Below are 25,400 nucleotides of genomic sequence, written 5' to 3' on the forward strand. Positions count from 1 at the left end.
GTAAAAGGATACGATTTCTATTGGTGTGATGTGATTGATAAGATGAAACCATCAAACGCAAATACAGAAGAAAAATATCAGACTCGTGTGAGATGTCACATAAAACCTATAATTTATTAATTTCAGTCATGTATTTGACATAATAAAACATAGTTTTAGAAAAGACGTGTAGCTTCATCAGAGGTTTGAGAAGGACACGACAGGGACGTATTGCTTTTAGTTGCCTATATTTCCATTTACAACTGATAAATGTCAACATACCAAATTAGGGCATTGATTTACACAAAATATTACAATATTACAAAGCCTATGTCTCCTCTTGCAATGTGAACTTCTTGTTTATTTGTTTTAACATGCAAACAATTTTTGAACATTAAAGAAATGAACAAACTCTACATAACACCCCATAAAACACATAAAATGCATTTCTGTTGTGGTTCCTGCTCTTCTGCTGCCCCCTAGTGGTCACAGATAGAACAGCAAACGTCTTCACGTTGCCGACGCAGCTTTTCTTTCTTTTAAATGCGCTTCCATTGCTAAACCTCAGAATGTGAAACATGAACAATGCCACTTTAGAAAATACATAAATAACCAATATATTACAATAAATAACTAGTACAGCACGTTTAATCTTCTCTATGAAAAACAATTTGAAGAGGTGTTTGTGCATTATGTACATGTTAAGAGTAAAGAATGGCCACCAAGAAACCGTCCTGTCACACTAATGCTGGCTCTGAGCTATACAATTTTGCAATCAAAGAATTCCTGACTGAATGAGAGGAAATAACACTGTTTGAAAGTTTGAACCTAAAGTCAAGAGTGTAACACGCTGCAGAAAATTTAGGGCTAAATAAATTTGTATAAAACAGCTTTTTAACTCATGCATGTTAATAAGAGATTTGGAGTATTTTTGCATTTTGGATCAAGATCTGCTCCTCTGTTCGATTGCAATGCTCAACACTTGAACCAAGACTATAATAGTTTTTCATCCATAGACCAAAGTCTTGGATAAACTGGGAATCAAAGTGGATCAACACGGGTGACGGCAACGGTATCCACGTCAGCATTAGCATGAAGGGTTGGTGATCACAGCAGGTTGGAGTTTCTACCAGACAGACGGTTAAAGCTGATGAAAGCACAAGAGGTTTGTGTAAAAGTGAATCTCTACAGGGCGGCTCTCAAAGGCCATATGTTGAAATGGCACCAACAAAAAAAATCTTTTTATACAGTATTGCACTTTACCCTCAGTGTTTTAATCTCCATATAAAGACACGCGCCATAAGAGCTCAATGTCTTTGGATTTTTCTTCCATCTCATCAAAAATGCACAAAACAGAAAAAGGGATGTCAGAAAAGAAGAACCTCCCCAGCCCCGTTTTCAGCCTGTGAGATGAGGGTGGCTTGTGGTTCTAAATCTAAAGGATGTGGTTCTAGTCTTGGTGTGCACGTTTCCTCACCCCTCATGTTGGATTTTCCAATTGATCTTTCTTTCTTAGCATTGCATTTCTTTTCTGGTGCCTCCAGACTGAGACAGATTTGGAGTTACATCAGCCGACACGCTCCGATTTGACTAACCAATACACTTTGGAGCCTTGGTGACAGGAAAATGGTGAAATTTGACAGGTCAGTTGAAGGGCAGATATTCTCGGCATAAATGAAATGAATAGACAACTGAAACGTGTAAAAAGAAAACAGTCAATTCAGATTGGAAGTACTTCCATGATTCTGTTTTCCTTCTTTCTTTTGATTTCACAATAGTTAAACAAATCTATTTCAGAACGAGATTTTCATTTGAATCCACAAGGATTCCACAAGGTGTTAAAAAAGCAATCCATTAAAGATGAGATTTTGCATGATCTAGCTAACAGACTTCAAAAAGGAAGAGAATCACTGTAGTGAGATAGTGTTTCCATAGCAACCCAGTGTGTGGGGATACCATCAGAGATGGGCTGTGGAACGTCAGAAAACGTCTTTGTGAGGAGTCAGACCTGTTCTACGTGATCAAAGACCTCTTTCATAGTAATCTCGGATTCCTCCACAAAGCCGCGAGACTGCGCACGACGTTTGGCACTGAAAAACTGCGTAGGTCCATTTTCCATACAGTTTCAAAGGTTTGTGTGATGTGTTCACACATAAAACACTGTCGAGGAGACTGCACGAGTGTCCAGATGAACTCCGGCACGTTCTGAACAATGCGTTCAGTCAGTAAAAAAAAATAGATAAAATTCACTGTTAACAAAAAAAAGAGTAGATACTGGCCTTTTCTGCTGCAGCATGATCACCATAAAAAGCTTCAGAGGGTACACCGAAACACCTACGGCATGTATACCAGATACACACATGATGAGGCAGGGATGTGAAATGGAATGGTAAGGGATGACTAATGAGGGAGGAATAAACCCTCGAAAGACTGGTAGGTGTATCCCAAATGAAGAACAGGTCTTCAGTAGTTGTTGACCTTTGAGTGGGTAGACGGTGCCAAAAAAATGGCAATCAGCTGGAGAGCAGGCCATAAACCAAAAACTCATCACAAAAACAGAGGTGTGTTCAGTTCCTTAGCTACTTTACAAAATACTTACAGCCTCTTCAACTCCCAATTTGGCAAGTCCTCTTTTAATGTAGAATTTCTTCCAAAGCAGAAATGTTTGTTTAAATGTTTCCGTGTGGTATTTTCAGAACATTTGGCACCTTACAATCCAGTGGGCGCCTCTGCTGGTACGGTGATCTTGTAGCAAATGTGTGACGTTTTCCTCTGAGTCCTCTGTGACACGCACCATGGTGCGTTCATGCGCGCGGCTCCAGTTTGTGCGACAGTTCGAAAAGCGTCTGCTGATTGTCAATAATGTGCAGGTATTGAACGCTCCCCCTCACCTCTGCACTGTCGACCCCGATCACCTCATTGCCTGGGAGGACACACACAGCACATAAGTCACAGACCAACGTCTGAACGGGAATAGGGGAAAAAAAAACTGTCTCGAAATGGTTGCTTGGAAACTGACCAAGTATGGCTACAATATACACGCTCGCCTGTAGATGGCAGTATACGCCTCAATATTTATTACAGGCGTTCCTGATTTGATTTTGAGACTTCAGTCACAACAGAAATCACCCAGAAGCACAAAGACTCACCTGGCTGGTCACTTTGGCAGTGGCGAATCATTCTCACGGCATCTGCAATCATATGCTGTGGGTTCAAATGAAAAAAAGATCAGGCATCAGACGGGCGAGATTCAACATGCAGGATTTACAGCTCCACAGTAGTAAATTAAAACCAGACGTGCTTTATTTATAATGATTTTAAAGATCCAATGGCCAACCAGTAAATGATGTATACAAATGCAAATTATTTCTAATTCCTTTGAATCAGGTTTGATTATCTCCCTTCTAGAAAGGCGCTCAAAGAATCTGCCATTTAATACTCTACTACAACTACACCAATCAGCTCATGAACGTTGTGCTCATTATGCACGCATCTGCACATCTGCTCCATTATTGCCAGTAATCCAACGGGATCCACACCTCATTGAGCAAGAAACAAACCTAGCAAACCTAGCACTTTATGAGACAGGGTAAATCACTGGCAAATCATTCGTAAACAAAGACCGAGCTCACGGACTCAACTCACCAACTTCTCAAAGTTGACCAGGTTATCATGGAAGGTCTTGTTCCCTTCATGGATGAAGGTGATATCTAAGAAAAGAGAACACGCTTGTGTTAACGAAGGATTCTGCAAATAGAATAGTCCAAGCATGTGGATGTGCGTGTGACCTTTCAGGAGAAGGGGCATGAAAGGAATCTTGGGAGGTTTCATTTTCTTGAAGGCTTCCCTATAGGCTTTGTGGTTCAGAGAGGGATCCTGAAGACACAGTTGGAGACGTTAAACAACATTAAAATGGGAGCATTTCTTTCAAAATGTGTGCATGTATCTGCACATCTGTTGAGTCTCACCGTAATGAGCTCCAGCTCCGAGAAAAGCTTCTTGAACTTCCCTGGACATTTCTGGGGATGTTGGGAGAAGGGAGAGAGAGAGAGATCTGGTGAGGAGTTTTGTCTTTTTTTAAATTGGGGACAGATTCACGTAGACGCACGCACTCACCTCCCAGGTCTGGTTGAGTCGGCTGACAGCCGCCGTGTTGAGACCCATGATGATGGCGAATGCAGAGTTCAAATTTCTCTGAGCTTTACAACTACGGATACAACATTTCATCACAGCACGTCCTGCAAAGACGTCTTGGGTTTTTGTTTTTTCATAAGGCGCGTGGTCTTACTGAGCAGCGATCTTGATGAACTTCTTGAGCAGCTGCACTCTCTTGTTGAGCGATACGCACATGAGCACCTCAGACATGACCCACTGTTGGACCTCGTTGCAGCGCTGGAGGAGGACAGAGAGCGCTGCTGTGTGACCCGCGCCAGGAGGATGGCTGAGTGTATAGTACGCCAGTTCCTGCTGCATATGGAGAGAGAAGAAAAAAGAGCCCTTTATGCCTTTTTATGCTTTTTGGATCCAAACCCTACTTTTCTAACCAACCCTGCAAAGCTTAGGTGTGTGTGTGTGTGCACGTGTGTCTCTGTACACCTCATGGATGGATTTGAAGAGCGTCCAGTCCAGGTGTGTGAGAGCAGCTGCCACGTCCCAGGTGTTGATACCCAGGAGTCGTACTGGCCTCCTGCTTAGCTCAGTGCTGTCTGATAAAGGAGGCTAGAAACAAAAGAAACATTCTGTTAGCTTATCGAGGAAAAATTCTGATTAAATGACAACGACAAGAGCATCTGACTGAGGTTTGGTTTGCAAAAATGTTGTCATTTAAACACAAAACAAATCTGTCACAAATGTGGACCATGTATGAACCCAATAAAAATGCTAATTATATATGAATATGCACAACTGGTCGAAGGTTTAAAGCAGGCTGGTCAGAAATACTGACTGTAGATTTATATTACAAACTAAAAGATATCACTGCTCCAATATTTGTCCATTTTCACAGCAGCACCCTGCCCCGTCTCCCTGGGCTGGACTGGTCCGAGCATCTATGGCAGACTTACAATGCATCGGCCACTGCTAATATTCGAGAGGAATATCTATTTTCATACCTGGTGAAGCCAGACGGATGCTCCAGAGGAAAACACCAATATCAAAGACAGCAAATGCCAAAATTATCATAAGAGATACAAGAGGTGCGCTTTGGATTTGGGAGCAACATCTGCGGCCTCGGCCTAAATCAATGCATTTGAAAAGAGGAGCATGAGAGGAACAGTGTTTTTTTACAGAGCATACCAAGATCTCAGTGACATCCCTGCGACAGGCCACAAGCTTTCCCTGTGGGGTCAGGGACTCCGAGTACACACAGTCACTGGGCTGCAGCAATCGCCGTTCTACAGGGACAAATGTGGGAAGAAAAAAAAGGGGAAAAATTAAGTCAACGGGGCAGCGATGCAGAAAGGCAGGAAAACCCTTCTGTGCAAAGTAAATATTGTCAGGAGAAAAGGTGAAAATCTCTGTTGACGTGTATCACACAAGCATTTCTCTGCATGTACCTCCAGTATTTGACATCACAGCAAGCACCATCTCCTCTTCTGCTCTGTCCAGTTTCAGGCTCACGATCCTCAGCAACTCGTGGGCCTCCAAGGAGGGGTGTGTGTGGACACTCAGGTAGGAGTCGGCGCTCACATACACGCAACAGATAACTGGAGGATGAAAATCAGATGGAAAATGTTCAGCAAAAAGCAAAAAATGGCTAAAGCAACGCCACTGTAGCCACTGTGTTGGCATTTTGAGCTCATTTTTGTTTGCAAGTCGAGATAAAATTTCCATCTGCACTCTCGAAACACAGTTGTGTGTAATTTGTGTAATTTCATACAGAGCGTCGACTATTATGTATTTGAGAGAAGATTGTCTCACCCTCTCTGGTATCAGCCGCTGGACTCCGCAGCGACACACAGTTTTCCTTTAAGCTCAACTGCTGGTACATTTGCTTACCCTATAGAAGAGAAAGAGTTACAATTTTGTGTTCTGCATATTGTTTAGTTGTTCTTCAGAACCACCATCATCAGCAAAGTCATCGTGTCCTCTCATCCATCCAGCTCACCTTTTGGTTCGGAGGACAATCATCCACAGTGCTACAAAGCAGACGAAACAACAGTGAGAACAGACAAAAAGGAACATCATATTTAAGTTCTTCCATGGGGCTAAAAAAACTCTTACTGTCTACGGCGCAGAAGTTTCTGGAACTCCTTTAGATCTTTCTCCAGTGTGGGGAACTCACAAAGATCTTCTAATACGCATCTATAAAGTGTCTGGAAAAAGAAAAGATAAAACACTGCAGCAATTTCCAATTTTAAAATGTCTTCTTTGCCAGCTAGACAGAGCAGGGTTTTAAGAGTTTTCACCGGAATCGCCTCGACTGGACAATGATAATAATCATCAAGACTTGTGGATATGAATTGCCAAGCGTATAAGTGCGTAGCCCTCTGGAAACATTATTGTTCCATACCAAAACAGACTTCACAATTCATTAGTGAAAATCAAAGGTAAAATATGCTGTGTCATATTTTAATTACCTTTACGTAACATCAGACAAACCATATACAAGGTGTAACGAGGCATGCACTAGTGTGTGTTTAGATGTGTGTGTGACTTGCAAGCATCCTCACACCCACAAACACACACATCGCGCTAGTGCATGACGCCGTCACTGACCCGCCGTACCCCATCCCAATTATCCTCCTCCTGTTACTAGGCAACCATCACCTGGGTTACACACTCTATATGAGATTATACCCATGCAAACCCTCGCACTTCGGTTGCCACGACAACCCAGCACTGCGCAATGGGTTTGTGCTGCCGAGTGTGTGCGTGCGTGTCCTTGTTGTGGGTGTGCACACGTGGGACTTTGTTTGTCTGTCATCTCCTTCAATTTTTTTAGTGGGTTATCACAAGTAAAGTTGCAGCAGAAAGAACGCACAGGCGTGCATTTAAAGAGCCGTGGATGTAAGGATCTATATATTGAGGAAAGTACATAATGTTACATCATATACAACAGTTCTTGCAGATAAATGCAAAATGACAGATTCAATTTCAACCCAGTCGCACACTTGAGGGGATGACAGGCTAATGAGTTACTCCCAAAAGTGGATGATTCAGTATTCTTCGATGAAATATGAATTTGTTCCATTTAAACTTGTAGATTTTGGCCCTCCTCCCTGTCTGAGCCCTCGAGGAATGTGTGTTTTTAATGTGTGTGTGTGTGTGTGTGTGCATCTGCAAATTATACCACACTTGTTTTGTATAATTGTTCTCTTGAACTGCAACAAGTGTTAGCTCAATCTAACAACAAATAATTTCATATAAGTGATCACAGCCAGATGATGTAAAATCCACACAAAATATATCTTTAAAGTGCCAGTGTTTTGGTTTTCTTCCTATCTTCTTTAGACAGAAGAAAGATCCTTCTGGGTAAAGATTAAACACATTTCTATAAAAAAGATCAGGGAAGATTTACAGAGCTCTTCTGCTCTATTCACAAAGGGCTTTTTATCCTGCTATGCAGAGCTCAAGGGAAGGTAAGCCACATTTAAATGAAGATAAAGAGGAAAATAAAAACAAATGAGTAATCCTACACAGAAATAGAGGCTCACTAAGCAATTCAATTAGAAGAAACAGATCTGTGTACCTTCATAAAGCTCCTGACGTGCTCCTCTTCCTTCAAGAAGTCCTTATAGAGCCTGCTCCAGTGGGAGACGAGCTGGAGTACCTTTCGCTTCCTGAAGAGGGCGTCTTTGCCCTCCTCTTGGCCCCTGCAGCGAGTGCTGCTGTAGGTGTGAGTGGTCAAGGAGATGACCAAGGATGACCAATTGTTTTTAACTATTGATCTTTAAAACACTTCAGAAGATTTTTTGCTATTATTTGAGCCATAGAAATTGTAAAATGTATCTTCTCTAAAGAAAAAGTTGTCAAATCAAGTTTCAAATGGAGGCTATTTCAAAGAACCAGCAACCAATGTAAGCCTGCCTGCATCACCGTTCCTTTGTGTTGACGCAAGCCTCAAAGCTCCGGCTTATCAAGAAGTACATAGTACAAACATTTGCTTTAATTGTGTGGGAAAATAACTGGATAATAATAACAACTTAAAACAAAAGAACAGGGAGGATGAATTCTCAAAATCTATAAACAGTCAAACCCGAAATTCTGATTGTGGGTTTTTCAGTAAGGATATTGCCCCAGTAAAGCCTGACAGAGGTCATGCGTCGTCATGAACACCAAGTATGTCAACAGGAAGTCGTCCAGCAGCATTTCTAAAACGCACACAGACACAAAACACCAAAACGTTATTGGTCACATATGTTATTCACGTTGTGGTCATACATACAGATAGGTCACCTGTAATGTAAACAATGTCTAGCTTGTGCCCGCAGACCTGCTATTATGGCTCCAAAATGTCCTTCAGGAAGGGACATTTCGCAATCATTTCTCACCAATTTCTGTTAAATAAGAATTCAGAGAGGATCCTCGAGAACTGGTTACTAAAAAAAACGTTATTTCTATTTTGTAATGACTGAAAAACAGATCATGCATGTTCTGTCTCCCGGCTTATATCCTGAAAAATTAATAATCATTAGAGACTATAGAAGCTCAGCAGGTGCTTAATGAGTAAAATCCGAACAGAAACAACCCTTGTGGCAGATGGGTAATGAGTCGCTGTTGGTGGTTCGAAGGAGCTGTGGTGTCTGTGTGTGTGTGTGTGTGTGTGTGTGTGTGTGTGTGTGTGTGTGCGCGTGGTGTCAAAGTCTTTCTCTGAGAAAACATGTGACCCAAATATGGCTCTGTCAGGCAGAGAGCAATGAAATCAATTATGGAAGACTCAGCAGAGGCAGCAGCATCTATATTTGATCAACAGTCTCTTTCTTTGGAAATAAAAATGCAACTTTTCTCAAGAAATATTTTTAGATCGGTCTGATTGGACTTTCCAATATTTGCCCAGCTCTTCTCATTCCTCATGTTCATCTCCTTAGCCGGCCCCTCTTCTGCTTCCTCCTTCACTCCACTACGCTCCTCTTCTCTGAATTTTTCATTTTCTCCTTCCTGGCAGATACGATTCCTCCCGCGACGCCTCTCCCCCTACGCTCGCCTTCGCTAAGCTCGCTGTGATGATAAACATTCATTTTCCTCGTCAACATATGCCCTCTGCGTTTGCCTGCTGGCATGCACAAAGTCAAGTGCCAGCAGTCGCAGCGCCGCACACGCACACCCATGCAAACATGCACGACAACACCCTGATGAATAACCCATTCACCACTGACCTTGGAGACTTTATCTCTAGTGAGCAAGGCAGGAAAGGGGAGAAAATATGTGTGTTGAACTAATTGTGTTAATATGCTACTGCACGCTTTGGTGTGCGCGTACGTGGGAAGGGTTGGCTCGGGTAGTGGTGCGCTCTATCTCTCACTGAAAGAGTGTCTGAGCGTGTTCAAGCCTGTTCAACATCCTGCACAGCCAAGTCCACTAAAACGGCACACTGATGCTCAGCAACGCCCCAGAGGGATTCCACAAGCACACGCAGAAAATAAAAAAGTACATTTAGGGATAAAAATGCTCATCTGCATCCCTGCATTTTGCTTTGCTTCTGCGGCCGCAATAAAGTCTAGCTCTTCTCCTCCGAGCAGCGAAATATCAGGTGGTCTTTTTGCACAAAGAGCATCTCAGTTCTCTCTGTCACTCTCCGTCTCCTGCATTCATCCCTCCGTCTTTCTTTATTTGCTTCCTGCAATTCAGTGGTGGTGCCCTGTGGACTTGTGGGGACTAGTGGTGCTGAGGACTTGATGCATAAAGATGCCTTGTCCCTTCGGCAGCAGCGTAAGAAAGTCGTCTCAGTGGCCATTTAATTTGAGAGTGTCACATTCCAGAGACTTTGATCTGAACCCTGCATTTTTAAGTACAATCTGCAGCCTAAGAAAAGTAGCCCTGTCCCTTCCAGTGGGACCAACGCAACCCATAATGCCACAACATTGGCGTCACACACTCCTCGTACTCTCAAAAGAACACATACCAAATAATAGAAACATCAAATGTCAAAATTTAGCTCTGCCCTCATTATTATAATTAAGAGTTTTGCTCTTTAAAAGTTATATTTCCCTATTTGCATGCTTTTGCAAAATATCAGAGACAGACAGAAATCAGCCCTAGAGAAGGTGACCTGCATTCAGAGCATGAATTAAATGAAAAAAGAGAATAACGAGCATGCTCAAAGAACCATGGGAGTGACTGGGACAGGACTTCAGCACAAATATTAAAAATTCACGGTTAAATGACACAAATGAAAGCAGTTTGACCCCAACAGACCTCACCGGCTGACTTCAACACCACAAGGAAAGGGTTTTATGTGAATTCATCGGAGCGTTTCACTTTCGCTGCTCCTCGTGCAGACAATGCAATGGCCTTAGGGAACATGTGGTGCGAAGCAGACTGGCTCACGTAGCCACAGAAACACGTGTGTCTAGTGATCACAGGAAAGTATGAACCATGTAGAAAACAAAAGAGACTGACAAAAGGTCCAGGCTGGGCTGTGTTGTGACTTGTCAGAATGCTTGAAATTGAATTCTTCAGAAGGAATGAGAGGGTGGGAGCTGGTTTTGAACATTAGACACAACATCTTAACAGCTTTAATGTTTTATTTAACTTTTAAACATTTTATTCCCTTCCCTATAGACACTTTCATCACAAGTCTTTTAATAATGAGCATTAGTGATTGTAACTCACCACTCTCTCTGCTCTCTGGTGCCCCTCTTTGGTCATCCAAGCGCAGGTCACTCAGCAGATGCTCCAAGATCTTCAGCGGCGTCCCGGACACCACGACGTACCTGTGAGGTGAAGAGGCGCGACGGTCTTTCTCAGTAGAGCAGGAGGGCCAAGAGCGATTACATTCATTTAGAATTCCCTTGTCCCTCCCTTCCTCCACGTCCTCATCGATGTAGCGAAAATAAGGGACATCGAATGTGCAGACTTCTGAACTGCTGACGCCTTCCTCGCTGTCGCTGCCCTGACCCTCACCGTCATCCTCGTCCTCACTTTCTACGTCTTCCTCTACTTCTGCAAGTGTAGCCCTGCTGGTCATCTTCATATCGAAACACCTTGCCAAGACAAGCACTCATTAGAAGCGTGCTTGCTTAGCTCCAGAAACCAAAACTATGTCTCCTTCGGGAGCAGGCGATGAGTACTAACCGTAAGAGGAACCGCAGAGCACTGTAAAAACACATACTCAACCTGCCTGTCTGACACTCCCTGCTATGTGCCTCAGGTCTTAAACACACAAATAGATCTATGACAAGTGAAACGCACAAACATCCATGCAGGAGTTAATAGCAACAAAATCATTAGTAGGAGGGTAGTAAAAGATTCTTTGTATCATCATCGTTGTTTTCCTTAAAGCTTTGTGATCAGGCATGTAGAAATACACACAGTTTAGAATACTATCTTTGTGAGGACTTCCATGGACATAGTACATTTCCCTCCTTACCCTACACCCAACTATCAAAACTAAACCCCTAATCCTGACCTTAACGTGAAACATGACATGAGAGGGGGAAGTGGGTTTTGGGTTGCCACTGTAGCTTTGGAGGAGGGCTGACCTTTTGTCACAATCATCTTCTCTGGACCCTCCCCCGGACGATGTGGGTGACGGCCTATCTGATGGCGATGTCACCGAAGACTTGACCCTCTGCAACACCAGCACATCCCGTCCTCTCTCCTTCAGACAGACTCTGCCCAAAGCCTCCTGAGAAAGAACAGAGACAGCCTGTCAGAAGGTAAAACAAGGTCAAAATAATCTGCCATAAACTGATGCTCACACTCAAAGTAAGCGAAAGAAGTTTACATGTTTGTCCTCCATAGTCAAAGTCAGCCTCTAATCACGTGTCCAAACATCAACGATCAAGTTGGCAACATCAAACTGGGCAATATTGCGCTTCATATGTTGAAGAGAAACCTTTATTTAAACTAAATAACAAAGGGGATAACAAGTGATATGGCAGACGCTTAAAGTTATCCCAGGCTTCAAAAGGTAACTCGATCCCCGACTCTGGAACATGAGTACAAGCATCAGCGGTGAATTGCAAAGGTGACATAGCTCCAGATGGACAAAGGAGAACAATAAGAATCAGCCCGTGGAGAGGAGAGAGAAGGCGAGCGGGATGGGGGGGATCAAAGGCAGAAGACAGGAGCAGAGAGATAAAGAAGCCGCGTCTCTCCTCCAGCTGCTCGCTGCATTTGGAGTCAGCCGCAGGGATCAAAAGAAACTTAGAGTCTTTAAGGGTGCAAAGGTGCATGTAGGAAAACACACATCATATAATACAAACGAAAAACAGATTAAACCAATGACTTGACTGGGTTTCTAAAGTGTCAATAGTCCAATAATCAGCTGCATATTCCTTAGAAAATAGAAATGTAATGTAAAGTGTTGCAGAGATCATAAGAGTCAATGTATAAAGTTGAAGAAACTTCTGGCTAGTGCAACTTCTAGTGGGTCATTTGTGTTTCATTATGTAACATGCTAAAATGTAATGTCTTGAGGGACTTGTGAGACAGAGATTACTACATCTGTTAAACAGGGAAGTGATGGTTGATTTAAATAGATCTGACATTATATGCCATTAATTACAGTTTGGGCTGGAATCCAAACCGCACCCAGAAGCCCAAATATATTGTCAAGATAACGAGATTGGTGGTAAAGAGGACGGGAGAGACGTGCCTTTAAAAACTGCATCTGAAAACAAGAATCTTAAAGTCACCCCAGCTTTTTCGGGAAATCCCATAAACAATAATAAAGCATAAATGGAGCGATTATGCAAGTGATCTGACATCTTAAAGACAACAAAGAAACAAAGGAGGGAATGTGCTGTGTTGATGCAGTGGCAACTGTTGATCTTTCCGATAACACGCTTGCGAGCTTTACACGGATGCCAAGAAAAACAAAAGCGAGCCAGGAGTTGAGGGAGAGGCACACAAGAGTGAGCACACAACAAACGCGAAACCCTGAACATTCCCTGCGCATGTGCGGTGGGACTGTGCACGCAAATCTGCACACAAATATAAACAGTGGCACACAAGAACAACAATAATGTAGCCTGAGAAAGAATGTAAAGCTTGAAGAACAAACATAAATTATGTCCAATATGGATGGAAAAGGGGACTGAAAGTTATGTAACACACACACACACACACACACCCAGAGACAGAGAGAGACAGAGGGCAAGAGACCATGAAAAACATTCAGTGGAAGTCAGTGGTGAAACTCATATTTTACCACATTTTTATATGGAAGTGGACTTTGGCATCAACTCAGAATCCAGTAATAAAAGCAATTTCATTAGATCTTTCTTTTGCTCTCAGACATACATGAAAATGGTGTTTATGTAATACTGTGTAAGGGCGTCTGGCACATTATCCAGCAGACATTAAAATACATCGACCTTGCCAGCACGTATTTTAAAATGCTGCTCTCTTCCCAGGGCACCCCACTGGTTCCAGCTGATAGGTGCATCACATAATCTTTATTTTATCCCATCCTGTCTTTTCATTTCTGCTAAAAAAAAAAAAAAAAAAATCTGTTTCTCTAACTTGTGCCAAGCCTCTTTCTGTCTTTGAATGGTCAGACTTCACGCTCTGGAGGGCTGACAAGGAAAAATAGAGACCGGGGGCATACACTTGCTGTAGCGGGTGTGCACACACCGCTTCACATGCACACACAATGTAGAACATGTGATTTAGACATAATTAAGTCACTGAGAAAGTTGCTGAACTCCTACATTATTCTTTTTTCACAGAAAAATTCAGAGACAAATGTTCTTTCTCTTTCACACACAGAAATGGGACAAGAACTTAGTCTCTCCGTGAGACCCTCATTCCCTCTGAAAAGCATATATGTTTTATGGGAAGCTCAAAAGGGGAGTGATTAATAACATCACATTGGAAATGTATACCATATATCAGTAATGTATATCATAAATCTGGAAAAAAAAACATGTTTATAGATTTATCCTGTTGCCACTGGCTGGTAAAGAAGTGCTAATATGCTCTTATTTATATAGAAAGTTACATTAAAATAAATTCAGATTTCTTTGACTGCTACATCTTTAGCTTCACTTGATTGCCAGTGTAAATATATTGTTGCAGTGATGAAAAAGAATAATGCATGAGAAAACTCATTATTTTGGTTTGTTTTTTAATAAAGATCTGTTGATCAAAGGCTTCCAATCAAATAGAAACCCCTGAAGTTTCATCGTCAGGCAACCTTTTTGACAGGATCTGTAATCATATTTTACATATTAACCTCAGCTTGGGTTCAGACGTCAGCATACATTTGAACGCTACATGCACAAACACAAACCCTGAGCAGCACTTCTCAATCACGTGCGTTTCTACATATTGTCAGACTTCATCTGCGTTGTTTCGTGCCCTCAGGTGAACTGTAGTGTGAGATTATGCAGTACAGCGCTTCTCTAACACCCTGCTCATTACACACAGACACAGCCTGCCACAGCGCCGACAGTGCATGAACACACACATACACATGTTCCTATGTGATTAGGATTTCTAGTCAGCAGGCGAACGCACGCGTATGTGCACACGCACTTACACACTCCTGATGTACTTGGCAGACTGTGAAAAGAATGTGAGATCACATTGCTCGTGCCATTATTAACACCCACGTTAGCTGAGCTAAAGAGCTGCTGGTAATTAAATCTAAAGTGACGTGAATGAAGTAGAGCTCTCAATTTGTGTGATTACAGGTGTTGTAAACTAATTCAGTGCTGTAAAAAAGATATGGGATGTTGAACAATCATAAAATTTTAATTCGTATTATTCCCAAATGTTGCAAATTCTCCTGTTAAATAAAGAGTAGGGGTGCTTGCAGTATATACTGCTGAACCAGGTAAAGGTTCAAACAAGTCTCTTGCAAGTGGGTCATATTTTTAAGTAGAATCGCTGTTTTTATCTCCTCTACTTACACCTCATTCTTCTACTTGCATTGTTAGCATAAATTGAAGGCAGTAGCAGTAGTAGAGTTCAAATCCACATTAATATTTTCATCCATTTGCTTTAAAGGGCCACCATAGTAGCAGTTGTAAGATCAACAGGAGGGTCTTCCATTGTGTGAGTGAAGCGTCTTTATCAAACCTCTGATAAGACAGAATGATGTAAAGCCTGTTGTTGGAACATTAAATCAGACCCGGTCACTGATATGTAAGGGTGCTGGACAGTGCGAGGCTTTCAAGTTTGATAGAATTTGATTGATTTATTGATAAAAGCTAGGTTACTCACTTATTTTTTAATGACTTGGAGATGATCCATGCCTTGTAATAGAAGATTAATATTTCAAATCAGAGTCTTTTGCCTTAGCGTATAATCTTGATCAGAGAGCAGGAAATAGAAAGAGGTCCCGTAATACTTCCTTGAGGAACACCATGCCCAATAACAGAATGCCAACAGACATTTAACTAATCTAACAAACACATTTATAAATGCAATAAGCACCAATGATGGAATACCACAGGAATGTGCGTCATATAAAATTAAATAGAGGAAACCTCCATAATATGATTTTTATTTGAATTTTTACATTTTATTCATTGCACCCCAATACTATAAAACCTGTGTCTGTGTTGGTGTATCTATCTTTATTAAGGGATGGGCCTGAAAAAAGATTTACTCATATGATCCCTATACTTATGCACAAACCAGCTCTTACCTGTGTGTGGCTGCAAAGTGACGACAATAATGACAGCTTTTACCACATCATGACGTCCAATACTCTATTACGCTAATCCATAAATGACCACAAATCACCATGCGGATTGCATGTTAAAAGGCCACAATATCATCAATAACAGTTTTCAATAAACTATAAGATATAAATTAAATGATTTGAAATAAAAGTGATTGAAAGACAGCCGACTTACCGCCTGGTTCTTGTCAGACAGTCGGTGGTTGTGGTTCTGCAGGAGTCTGCAGCCATCCTTGGCCAAACGTTGAACAGTCTCCAGCCCCAGTCGACTGGTCAGCTCCTCACGGTTGCACGTGCCTATTCCTCCTCCGCCGCCGCCACCTCGCAATGTGCAGACCCCGCTCAGCTGTAACACAGGAGGCACGAAGACGTATCTCAACCCGCAGTCCCAGGACATGGTGGAAAGAGTCAAAATGGGTTGATGGGGTGGAGGTCAAGAAAGTTTAGCGTTTGGTCCGAGGGATAAAAGAGCACATGAGAAGACGGAACAGAAAATCTTGGGTCTCGTCTCTTCTTCTTGTCTGTAATTCCCGTTATCACTTCTTTCTTTGTCTCAGTCCGACTGCTGTGTCAGAGGATCTGAAAAGAACTGAGTCTGTGTGATTAGTCGTGTAAGTGGGTGGGAGTGTGTCTGTGTGGGAAGGTGTGTGCACGAGGGGGTGTCCGTCTCCTCCCCTTTTTATTTTGGATGTAAAGTGTTTCCAGTAAATGGAGAAAATACACAAGACTTAAAAAGGAGTTGAATAGAAAGCAGTCCGTGTGTGTGTGTGTGTGTGTGTGTGTGTGTGTGCTCCAGAGGGTCTCCTAGTATGATGTTTATCACCACTAGTGGACAGTCTGATCTGTTTATTTGGCTTGGAAGAGGAAGAGAGGGGTATTTCATTTGGCTCAGAGTTGATGATAAGCGCAACAATCCCACAGTGCCATGGTTTCCAGAGAGCAACACACACACACACAAACTGTGACATACTCCCACGCTTCATTTTGTTAACTGGGGAAAGTTCCCCCCGGTGACAACAATTATCTAGCAGAAAAGCCATGTCCACACAGACGTTATATCAGCCCCTCAGCCCTCTGTCCCTTGCTACTTCCTGTTAACCTGCGTTTGGCTTCCTGTCCCAGACCCAGAACATACCGAGATAAACCTGTCTGCTTGTATTTTGAGCCTTTTCCGTCGTTCCTTTCCCCCTATTGTATCCATCATTATTGTCTGGTCACTTACGGTTTATGTTAAATTGTTAAATAACAATCTCTTTCTTAACAGTCTGTTTTAAATCCAAACATTGATCTGCTAAAGATCACCTCATTCAGGGATAGCCAGGGCATGTGGATAGATGGATATTAATGCACATTATAATATTCAACTGAATAATCTCCTGGAAATTTACAGCAATGCCATGAAAAAAAGAGGTATAAGAACACTCACTTCCTCAACAAGTGCCTTTAGAGGTCATAAACCAAAGATATTAAGGACTGACCTAATGCTACATATATAATGGTGGTTAAAAATAGTATTTCCCTCCCTTGTTCTCCTCCTTTAATATATTCTCTGCTGTAATAAATGAATCATTAATAGTAAAAAATGGGTTTCTGCTGTACAGTAAACTGGCCTTCTGCCGCATGGCCCTGACCTCATTTGCCTCGGTATGTTCCAAGCTTCTTATTGAGCTGCACAAATGTAAATATAACACATAGCATATACTTTGAAGCAGTGACTTTGAAGCAATGCTGGTCTGTTTAAGTTCTGGGGGTAACAGAAATGTGTCTAAATCGACCATTTTGGTCACATTTAGCCTGTTTACTGGAGCATACTGCTGAAGGCTCCTCCAGTGAAGATAACCTGACTGGGGCGTTGATATTAAGTAGGATTGTGCGCGTTACCGGGCTGCTTTCCTCACTGGGTGTGCGAGGCTCTTGTTGGCTAGTCTCCATCGTTTCAGAGTCCTGCTCCGATACTGCAAAGAAAAAAAGAAAAAAAAAGAAATTGAGTCCCAATAACATTTCTTCATTAACATTTTGAAAGTCAACCACATGCACACTTACAAGCTTTGCGCGTCTTTCTGGCGAGAGCTGCCGCCAACTCACTTTGTACCTTTTGGAGCAAATAATTCAGTGGTCAAACTTTCAATATATGCTCTTTTAAAACAACTGATGGACCAAAAAATGTTGCAGCACGGACCGTAGAAGTGAGCCTCTCCAGAGCTTTCATCTGGAGCATCTCGCTGCAGATGTCTCTGTTGCCCTCAGAGTCTTCTTCTGACCTACAATACCAGAAAATAGGTGTAAAACGGGTGCACAAGCTTTGTTCTTCTCTATATTGCCCCCTGGCGCACCAAGATGTGAACTACAGTCTGTTACTCAATGTTCTTCTGTCTTGACATTGTCTTAATAATGGACAATAGTGGCCTTTATATTTACTTAATTTCCAAAGACAACAATAATAAGGAAAGAAATTTGAATTATATTTTCATATCAAGGGTCAGCTCTGGTGTTGACGTGAATGCCTTTTTTTTTGGGAAAATTTAGGGACAAAACAACCTACGTAAATCACTGGGGATGCATGATCGTACATCCGTGATCCATTTTCTCCTCAATAATCCAGGTTATTCCAAGATTAAGGGTCTATTTTACCATTTAGGCAGCACCAATCATAAGTAGCCAATAAAAATAAAACACATAAAACACGCATTAATACAAAATTATTATCGATCAATTTTTTTTGGAAGCCTTTTTTGGATGGAGTTTTCTTTTTTGGGGTGTCATTCCAGATCTTCACTACTGGCATGTCTTTGTACTGAGCACCCCACCCCCCCTTCGCTCTTTCATGTAGCTTCATTTTAAATAGCAGCCAGACCCACCCAGCTACTGATGCTAGCGAGGCTCCATGTGTGGCACAGTGGTGGTTGTGTGTGCAAGTTAACAGCCTTTATAGATATGCAACGGCCGTCTAGCATCATTTTTTAATTCATTTTGAGCTCATCTGTGCGTATGTTTGCGTATATCTTCATCAGCGTGTGTAAAACAGGTGTTTCTGTTGAAGCACATTCTATTTTAGCTTCACAGCAACAACATTTTAGACTGTCTCCTCAACAATGGCAGACTACACCCAAAGGAAGATATTTAATACGCTCTTCTGCACAGTGCCTCACCACAGCAAGATACACACACACACACACACACACACACACCACACACACACACACACACACACACACACACCACACACACACACACACACACACACACACACCTGCTTCCAAACATTTGCATACAATTCTGATTATATCTACAAAAGAAGCTCTTTGTGTGAGGGTATGTGTGTTACATGCTATATAGTAACGACTCCATTTTGAGATATTTTGTGAGGTTTTATTGGCTTGTCCTTATAACTGTAAAAGGTTGTTTGGGGGTTGAAGATTAAGGGACGAGAGATTCACTGTCACTATGATAGTCCCCACAAAGACAGAAACATAAACGTGTGTGCACTGTAATCTGATAGGGGAATGATAAATGCAGGAGCTGCAGAGATGGTGATAATACGTAGCCCTCAGCTGAACACTTCAGATACCAGGTCTGACACAGAAGGAGGCTGGTAGACCTACAGATGCCTTAAAGGTCTATAAAAATCTCATACATTACTGTCACCGCAGGACAGTGCAGTGCAAGCACCGTCCTCTCAGCACTTGAGGTCAAAATAACCTCTTTTCGACCAGGGTTGCCAAAATATACTGCCTGTTAATTGCTTGTGTGGTGTTTGCACCATTTTTAAACCCTCACATGAGATTCATTCTTATCGGGCAATTTTGTTCCCAGCGTTCATTTGGCAATTTGGTGACTCACCATACCGTATCTAAGCTGGAAAGGAGGGCGCCGTGGGAGGCGTGTCACCAGTCATTAAACAGCCCACAGCAAGAAAGGAAATAAAAATATGCATTTAAAGCTAACTTCTGCCTTTGCGCTTCAGGGAAAAAGGTTGTGTCATTATTTAATTTGACCCAAAAATATTGTAATGTGTTCTTGTAGTTCCGAAGTTATATAACAGTAATTATGCCACCTGGTAACTTTAGATGGAGGCTTTTGAAATAAGCTCAGCATCTTTGTGTATCTGTTGTGTTATCTATGAACCAGAGGTAACAATATTACAAGAAATTCAATATGAAATCATTACTTTTGAGAAGCCAGCACAGTAAAAAGACGTTTTTGCAGCTTGCGTGCCCTTTCGGCTTCTCATTTCACATTTGTTTTGTCTGCAGATAACAGCGCGACACGATCACGATGCCGATCATGAAAGGGTCTCCAGTTACCCACCTGTGTAGCATCGCTGTGCTTGGCTTTTGTCCTTTTGGGACCAAAGCACAATTCAAGGCGAGGGGTGTTTTCGGCGTGTCATATTTTTGCTTCTGGCGGCTGTGTGCACCCCGACAATACCTCCAAGCAGTTCTGACAGAATATTCAATTGGTATCGGCTCCTGCTACATCAAGCTACAAATAAAGTTTGCTGATAAATGAGGTATTCCATGAGGTATGCTAATGCATGCGTTCTGCTTTAGAACACATTTTCGCCTCATACAACTGTGCAATTCTTTGCATCACTAGTTACTTGTGTCTGCAGCTGATATACAGTAGTTGTTTCCGACTCTGGACATTGAAAATCCATCTTCTCCCTAATCAGGTTATGAGAAGGTCAAATTTTACTGAATCAATAGAAATGGCTACCTCTGCATGGGCTGGCATAAGAAACAGCTTTTCACATTTAAATATCAATGCTATATCCTTAAACTGGGATATGTGAACGCACTATACATACAAGCTTTGCCCTTGTTGCAATGCCAGTCAAAGTAGAATCATGCGACTGAGACCTGAGAGCAACCTTGCTGCCAACTAAGTCCATTAGAGCGAAACTGAATTGGATTGATGGGGCGATCCATCGGAAAGGGGAGAGAAATATTTTTTAAAATATCAGTTCTCAGTATGGTAATGATGGCATTTTCCCCATTCCCCAAGTGCGGTGACACATTAGGTTTGAAACCTACTTGACATAAGGTTACAGTCAAACAATTCTGGGCAAATATTACAGGGAACAAATCATCAAGTGCAATAAGTGCAATGCGCCTGTTAGAACATTATCCACCCACATCAATCCCCAGAGGCAGTGTTGGCACAAAATAATTCATGAAAAATGCTCTAAGAATTCCTCTAAAAAAAAAAAGAAAAGAAAAAGGAAACGTGGAGGCGTAATAGTCGGCTAATGCTGTCTTATCATGTAATCAGCATGGATGCTTGTCTCATTAGATTAACAACAGTAGCAGGCGCACAGAACAAATTTATGAGGAGCATCAGCCGTGGTTACACCTGACTGCATTTACAATTTTGCTGCAGCCCCATCGAGTTGAGGGCATTAATCCAGTGTCAGCTTTCAAAGCGACAACGCAAGATTTGCATTTACTCAGACCAAGCAGCTAACGCTCAACACGGTTCAAAAATCCCAAGCAATGATTTTATTTACAGTTCAGTCACTTTCTGCTGATTCTCGCTACTACCGGGAAAATGTTGAATCCATATTGACCTCAACTTCGGGTGTTTCCCACAACAAATAAAAATACTGCCGTTTACAAGCGCGAGAAAGATCATCTGGGTGCGAGAGAAACTCCCAATGTTGACTGTAATCACTATGCATGTGCAGAGTTGAAACAGATGAGGTAAGCTGGCATTAATATTTTGAAAATAAACATTCTAGCTCATAGTGCCACCATGCAGGAACACTGGCACCACCTCCCTGACCAATTTAGAGCAGTTTCCAGTGCTCTCACTGCGTTGCATTGTCTCTGGAGTCAGATAAAACCCTTTGAAACGTGTTGACATCTGCTCTTATTCCCTCTCTTCCCATATACTGTATATGTTTTATATCATCACTCCCCCTCACTCCTCGTAAATCTCCTTCGTCTCTGAGTGACAGATTGAGTTCAGTGACAGCCTCAGCAGGAATCCCACACAGATGCGCAGCAAAGTGCGGAAGCTCTGGCTGACGCTGCATCGGCTGCGTGAGCTCATCTACTGTGACGCATCGCGAGGCGTATTTCATTCAGTTGTCGTGTTTACTGGTTCTTCTGTGCGCACGTAGTTTGCACCTATGCAATGTGACTTCAACATAAGCAGAAAGAGGGTTTAGGATTTGCTGGGATTTGAGGAAAAGTGAAAAGTGTGTGAGTGTGCATGTGTGTGTGTGTGTGTGTGCTACTTCTCTGCAAGGGTACACTTGTGCCTATCACTTTTGAAAGTAAGTCACCAAACAGACAAATGACCTCAATCTGAAAGCCAAACAGAAACGCTGTCACTTCTACTCTGATGATGCACCAGAGCAGCGAGCTTCATCTTCAGGCCAGTGGAGATTAGCAAGTATTGGACAACGTTTGCAGCAACTATGGCCGAGTTCTAAAACGACTTCTGTGAAACTGTCCCCAAGTCAGGAGTGTTTCAGCATCCACATTGGCAGCTGCCACCGAGCTGCAGTTACAAACGGTTCCGATCACAAATGTCTGAGGTTACAAAACCTAAAAGGCCTCGTTATTGCAAATAGTTTGTGACAATATCAGAAACAAAACGAGGATCTGTAAAGGATATGCCTTAGAAAGAAGGGGACGGTTGAAACGCAGAGAAAGATTAGGCAAATTTTCTTTTTGACAGATAAGATCCAGTTTGGCTAACATAAATAATTAAACTTTAGCTTTGAAGGTGAGTAGCAGTTTGGGCCACAACTTTGCATCCCAACATCCAAAGATGTTGGTCAGAACCATGATTACCAGCTGCCTTCCATTTGTAAAAAAAACTGAAATATCTTTTTTTTAATGCTAAAATGTGAAACAGGAGAAATTTATCCAAATTAATGATTAAACCAGCAGCACAGATTATTCATTCCCAAATTGTCTGATAATATTAATGGGAAAGATCTAGGAAAGATCTTCATCAGGGTATGATTGGCTGCACGTCTTTGTGTCCGATTAGGAAGATTCCTCCGGTTGATTTTAACATGAATGAGATTAAAGTTGCACAAGCATCCGTTAATTGTCTAAAACATTAATGAAAGTAATCCTGCTATCGCTCCACTGTATTTTAACATGCATCCAGTAAAAAACACTTACGGGCTGTTGGCCCCGCCTCCGGAGCGAAACTGGACATATGGAGCGAGCTGGAGGAGGAGCCTCACAGCCTCCGGCCACTCCCCTTCGTTGGATCGAAACTCACAGGAGGGGGAGTCGCACTCCTCGAAGCTGAACTGGTAGTAAGTGTTGGAGTCAGAGAAGACGACTCGCTGGTCCACTGATGGAGAAGCACAAAACGAACCAAATTCAATGAAGAGGAAATACTTCAGTGTAAATCCGGCAAACTTTTTTTTTGTACACTCGTAAACTGTTGAATAGCTGCCACAAAAAGAACACTCCTCCTTCATGATAGGCTGTAATGTTTTAACGGCTACAGCCAAAACTACCAGTGTCTGTATGGGTATGTTGTATGGCCAAGTTAAAAAACACACAAGGGAGGTAGCAGGCGACATCTGAAAATAGTTGCCTCCCTTCCACACAGCTTGGGGTTCAGCTGCATCCACAGACAATTACCTGGACCAAAGGGAGCTCCAGTTTGTGGCTGGTGGCCAGTGATAAATGTGAGCGCGTCGACCAGTTAACAGCAAATGAAGTAATTAAGATGCATGCCCATTTTGCCGTTGAAAGAGGAAGTGTTGCCTTCAGGCCAGCCTGGGTCAATTCGCATTTCCTTCAGGAGGTATGAACACAACCGGAAATGCAGCCATGCAGAAAAATGGTTATCTTGGAAGCTCCCCAGGTGGCTAGTTCCTATAATTGCGCTCCTATAAGTATTCAGAAGCTATTGATGGAGTCATAGTCTACTGGAAGTTTATTCTGTGATGAACTGCATTTGCCTTTTTAAATAGAGACACTGTTTATCATAGTTAAAGGGCACGAATACCCGGAGGCTCCGTGTCATTTTACTCCATGATGAGTGAAAAAAGCAGTGAAATCATTTTTCTTGCAAACGCCACTTCAATATTGGCCTCTTTACAGAGGTGTCGCCATTCCAGATGACGCTAGGAGGTAACTTTCAGTTTCAGTGGTATAACCTCCAGACGTTGTCAGTGTGCAGGCGTGTGGTTTACCAGACAGCAGGACTCCCAGCTCCAGCAGCACTTGCCAGACACGCACAGCAGTGGTCCGGCAGCGCACGTAGACGCACTGCTCACAGAGCCACTGCACCAGCTCCACACCCACATAGCTTCGCCTGTTAAAACCCACACAAGCAACAGAGTTATGCGCAGCAGCATCATCAAGGCTTTTTCCTCAAAAACCTTGCTTTTTTCCCCAGATTAACTCCTTGTATACGCACGCAGGCGTGCGATGGCACGAGTGGAAGCTCAGTGATGCTTAAGAGTATCTATTTATAATCGCGTCCAGATGTTCACATGCTTCCGACATGCTCCTGTATGTCGGCGAGCCCATCATGCATTCTGCCTTAAAAAAGCTGCCCCGCTGTATGAACACTCTTACCGTCCAATTTAAACAGAGCTCAAGGGTGCTTTTTGAGTGGGGGCACATGCTTCACTGGACAAACTGAATCAAGCCTGCACACTACAGCAAACAGAGACACGGGGAACTGTACCGTATGATTCTGGCCAGGTGTATCTTGTCTTTGGCTGGGTATGGACCATGAGAGAGGAAGGCATTTCTCACGGAGCGGCCAGCACAGGGAAAACTCTGAGAACAAGACTGACAAACACAAAGAACTGCAGTGAAAAGGAGACCTTATGCGGTCGCAGTCCGCTCTCATAGGTTGATCCTGCCTACGCAAGTACAACCATTGTGGTTTTCAATCTGTAAAGAATAAAAATTCTCTGTTTAAATGTTTGTCTGCTTATTTTTCACCTTTGCATCTAGCAGAGTTTAATCAATAAGTTTTCTGGCTAATTGGTTCAATGGGGAACGTTCCAATAACCGGTTTAGTTATTCAGGCCCTGGGGAGCTAAATTGTTACATTAATTCCTTAAAATATAACACAGATTGTACCTAATCGTTAAACATTTCCTGTGATATTTTTCTGGCGTGTAGTTTTCACAAGAATTTAACAGTTTGTAATCAAGTGAGCTGTTGACTTTCAAGAATTACTGAAGGGTAGATGTAATACAAGTCATCATGCCGCAGGTTATGAGCAGTAGTTGATGGTGGGCTTTTGCAAAATTAGCTAGAATATTATTCAATGAAAGAACCTGGTTCTGTTTTACAGCCCACTTTGCCAGAAGAACCAAATGACTTGAAAGGCAACTGGAACAAATTTTGACAATGAGAAATGATGTCAAGCACGCCGCCGTAGCAGAAGCAGCCTTTGCTGTAGCTGTTTGAAATTCTGTCGCATGTCACATAACCGTCTGACTGCCGATACCAGTACCACATTACTGGGTGGTTCTGGTGAGGAGAGCTCCCCCGTGACCACAATAAAAGCAGTAAAGAGCAGCACATGTAAATGAGCAGCATCTGAAGGCAGATATGAGTCCCTTTCAGAAGTTTTTTTAACTTCATAGAAAAATTATGATGCATTTTATGCCTGTTTCACAGCGATT

General features: G+C 42.4%; 1 protein-coding gene across 1 annotated transcript in view; it reads right to left on the reverse strand.

The window, feature by feature from the left end:
- Positions 1-88: 88 nt before the first annotated feature.
- The window catches only part of rapgef5a (Rap guanine nucleotide exchange factor (GEF) 5a), a 31,842-nt gene continuing 6,530 nt past the window's right edge, over positions 89-25,400 (reverse strand). Inside the window, exons 3-26 of the mRNA XM_057020132.1 lie at positions 24,446-24,552; positions 23,946-24,067; positions 22,915-23,092; positions 17,955-18,036; positions 17,819-17,867; positions 17,657-17,730; positions 15,951-16,121; positions 11,622-11,767; positions 10,753-10,853; positions 8,213-8,291; positions 7,670-7,814; positions 6,202-6,293; positions 6,086-6,116; positions 5,899-5,977; positions 5,535-5,684; positions 5,275-5,372; positions 4,576-4,698; positions 4,268-4,446; positions 4,096-4,186; positions 3,948-3,998; positions 3,768-3,855; positions 3,625-3,689; positions 3,129-3,183; positions 89-2,902 (exon numbers count right to left, since the gene is read on the reverse strand). Of these exons, the coding sequence (XP_056876112.1) occupies positions 2,784-2,902; positions 3,129-3,183; positions 3,625-3,689; positions 3,768-3,855; positions 3,948-3,998; positions 4,096-4,186; positions 4,268-4,446; positions 4,576-4,698; positions 5,275-5,372; positions 5,535-5,684; positions 5,899-5,977; positions 6,086-6,116; positions 6,202-6,293; positions 7,670-7,814; positions 8,213-8,291; positions 10,753-10,853; positions 11,622-11,767; positions 15,951-16,121; positions 17,657-17,730; positions 17,819-17,867; positions 17,955-18,036; positions 22,915-23,092; positions 23,946-24,067; positions 24,446-24,552 (2,475 nt within the window). The 3' untranslated portion in view covers positions 89-2,783. The remainder of the gene's footprint in view (positions 2,903-3,128; positions 3,184-3,624; positions 3,690-3,767; positions 3,856-3,947; positions 3,999-4,095; positions 4,187-4,267; positions 4,447-4,575; positions 4,699-5,274; positions 5,373-5,534; positions 5,685-5,898; positions 5,978-6,085; positions 6,117-6,201; positions 6,294-7,669; positions 7,815-8,212; positions 8,292-10,752; positions 10,854-11,621; positions 11,768-15,950; positions 16,122-17,656; positions 17,731-17,818; positions 17,868-17,954; positions 18,037-22,914; positions 23,093-23,945; positions 24,068-24,445; positions 24,553-25,400) is intronic.

This window comes from Takifugu flavidus, chromosome 21 (assembly GCF_003711565.1).
Source record: "Takifugu flavidus isolate HTHZ2018 chromosome 21, ASM371156v2, whole genome shotgun sequence".
NCBI classification, from domain to species: domain Eukaryota; kingdom Metazoa; phylum Chordata; class Actinopteri; order Tetraodontiformes; family Tetraodontidae; genus Takifugu; species Takifugu flavidus.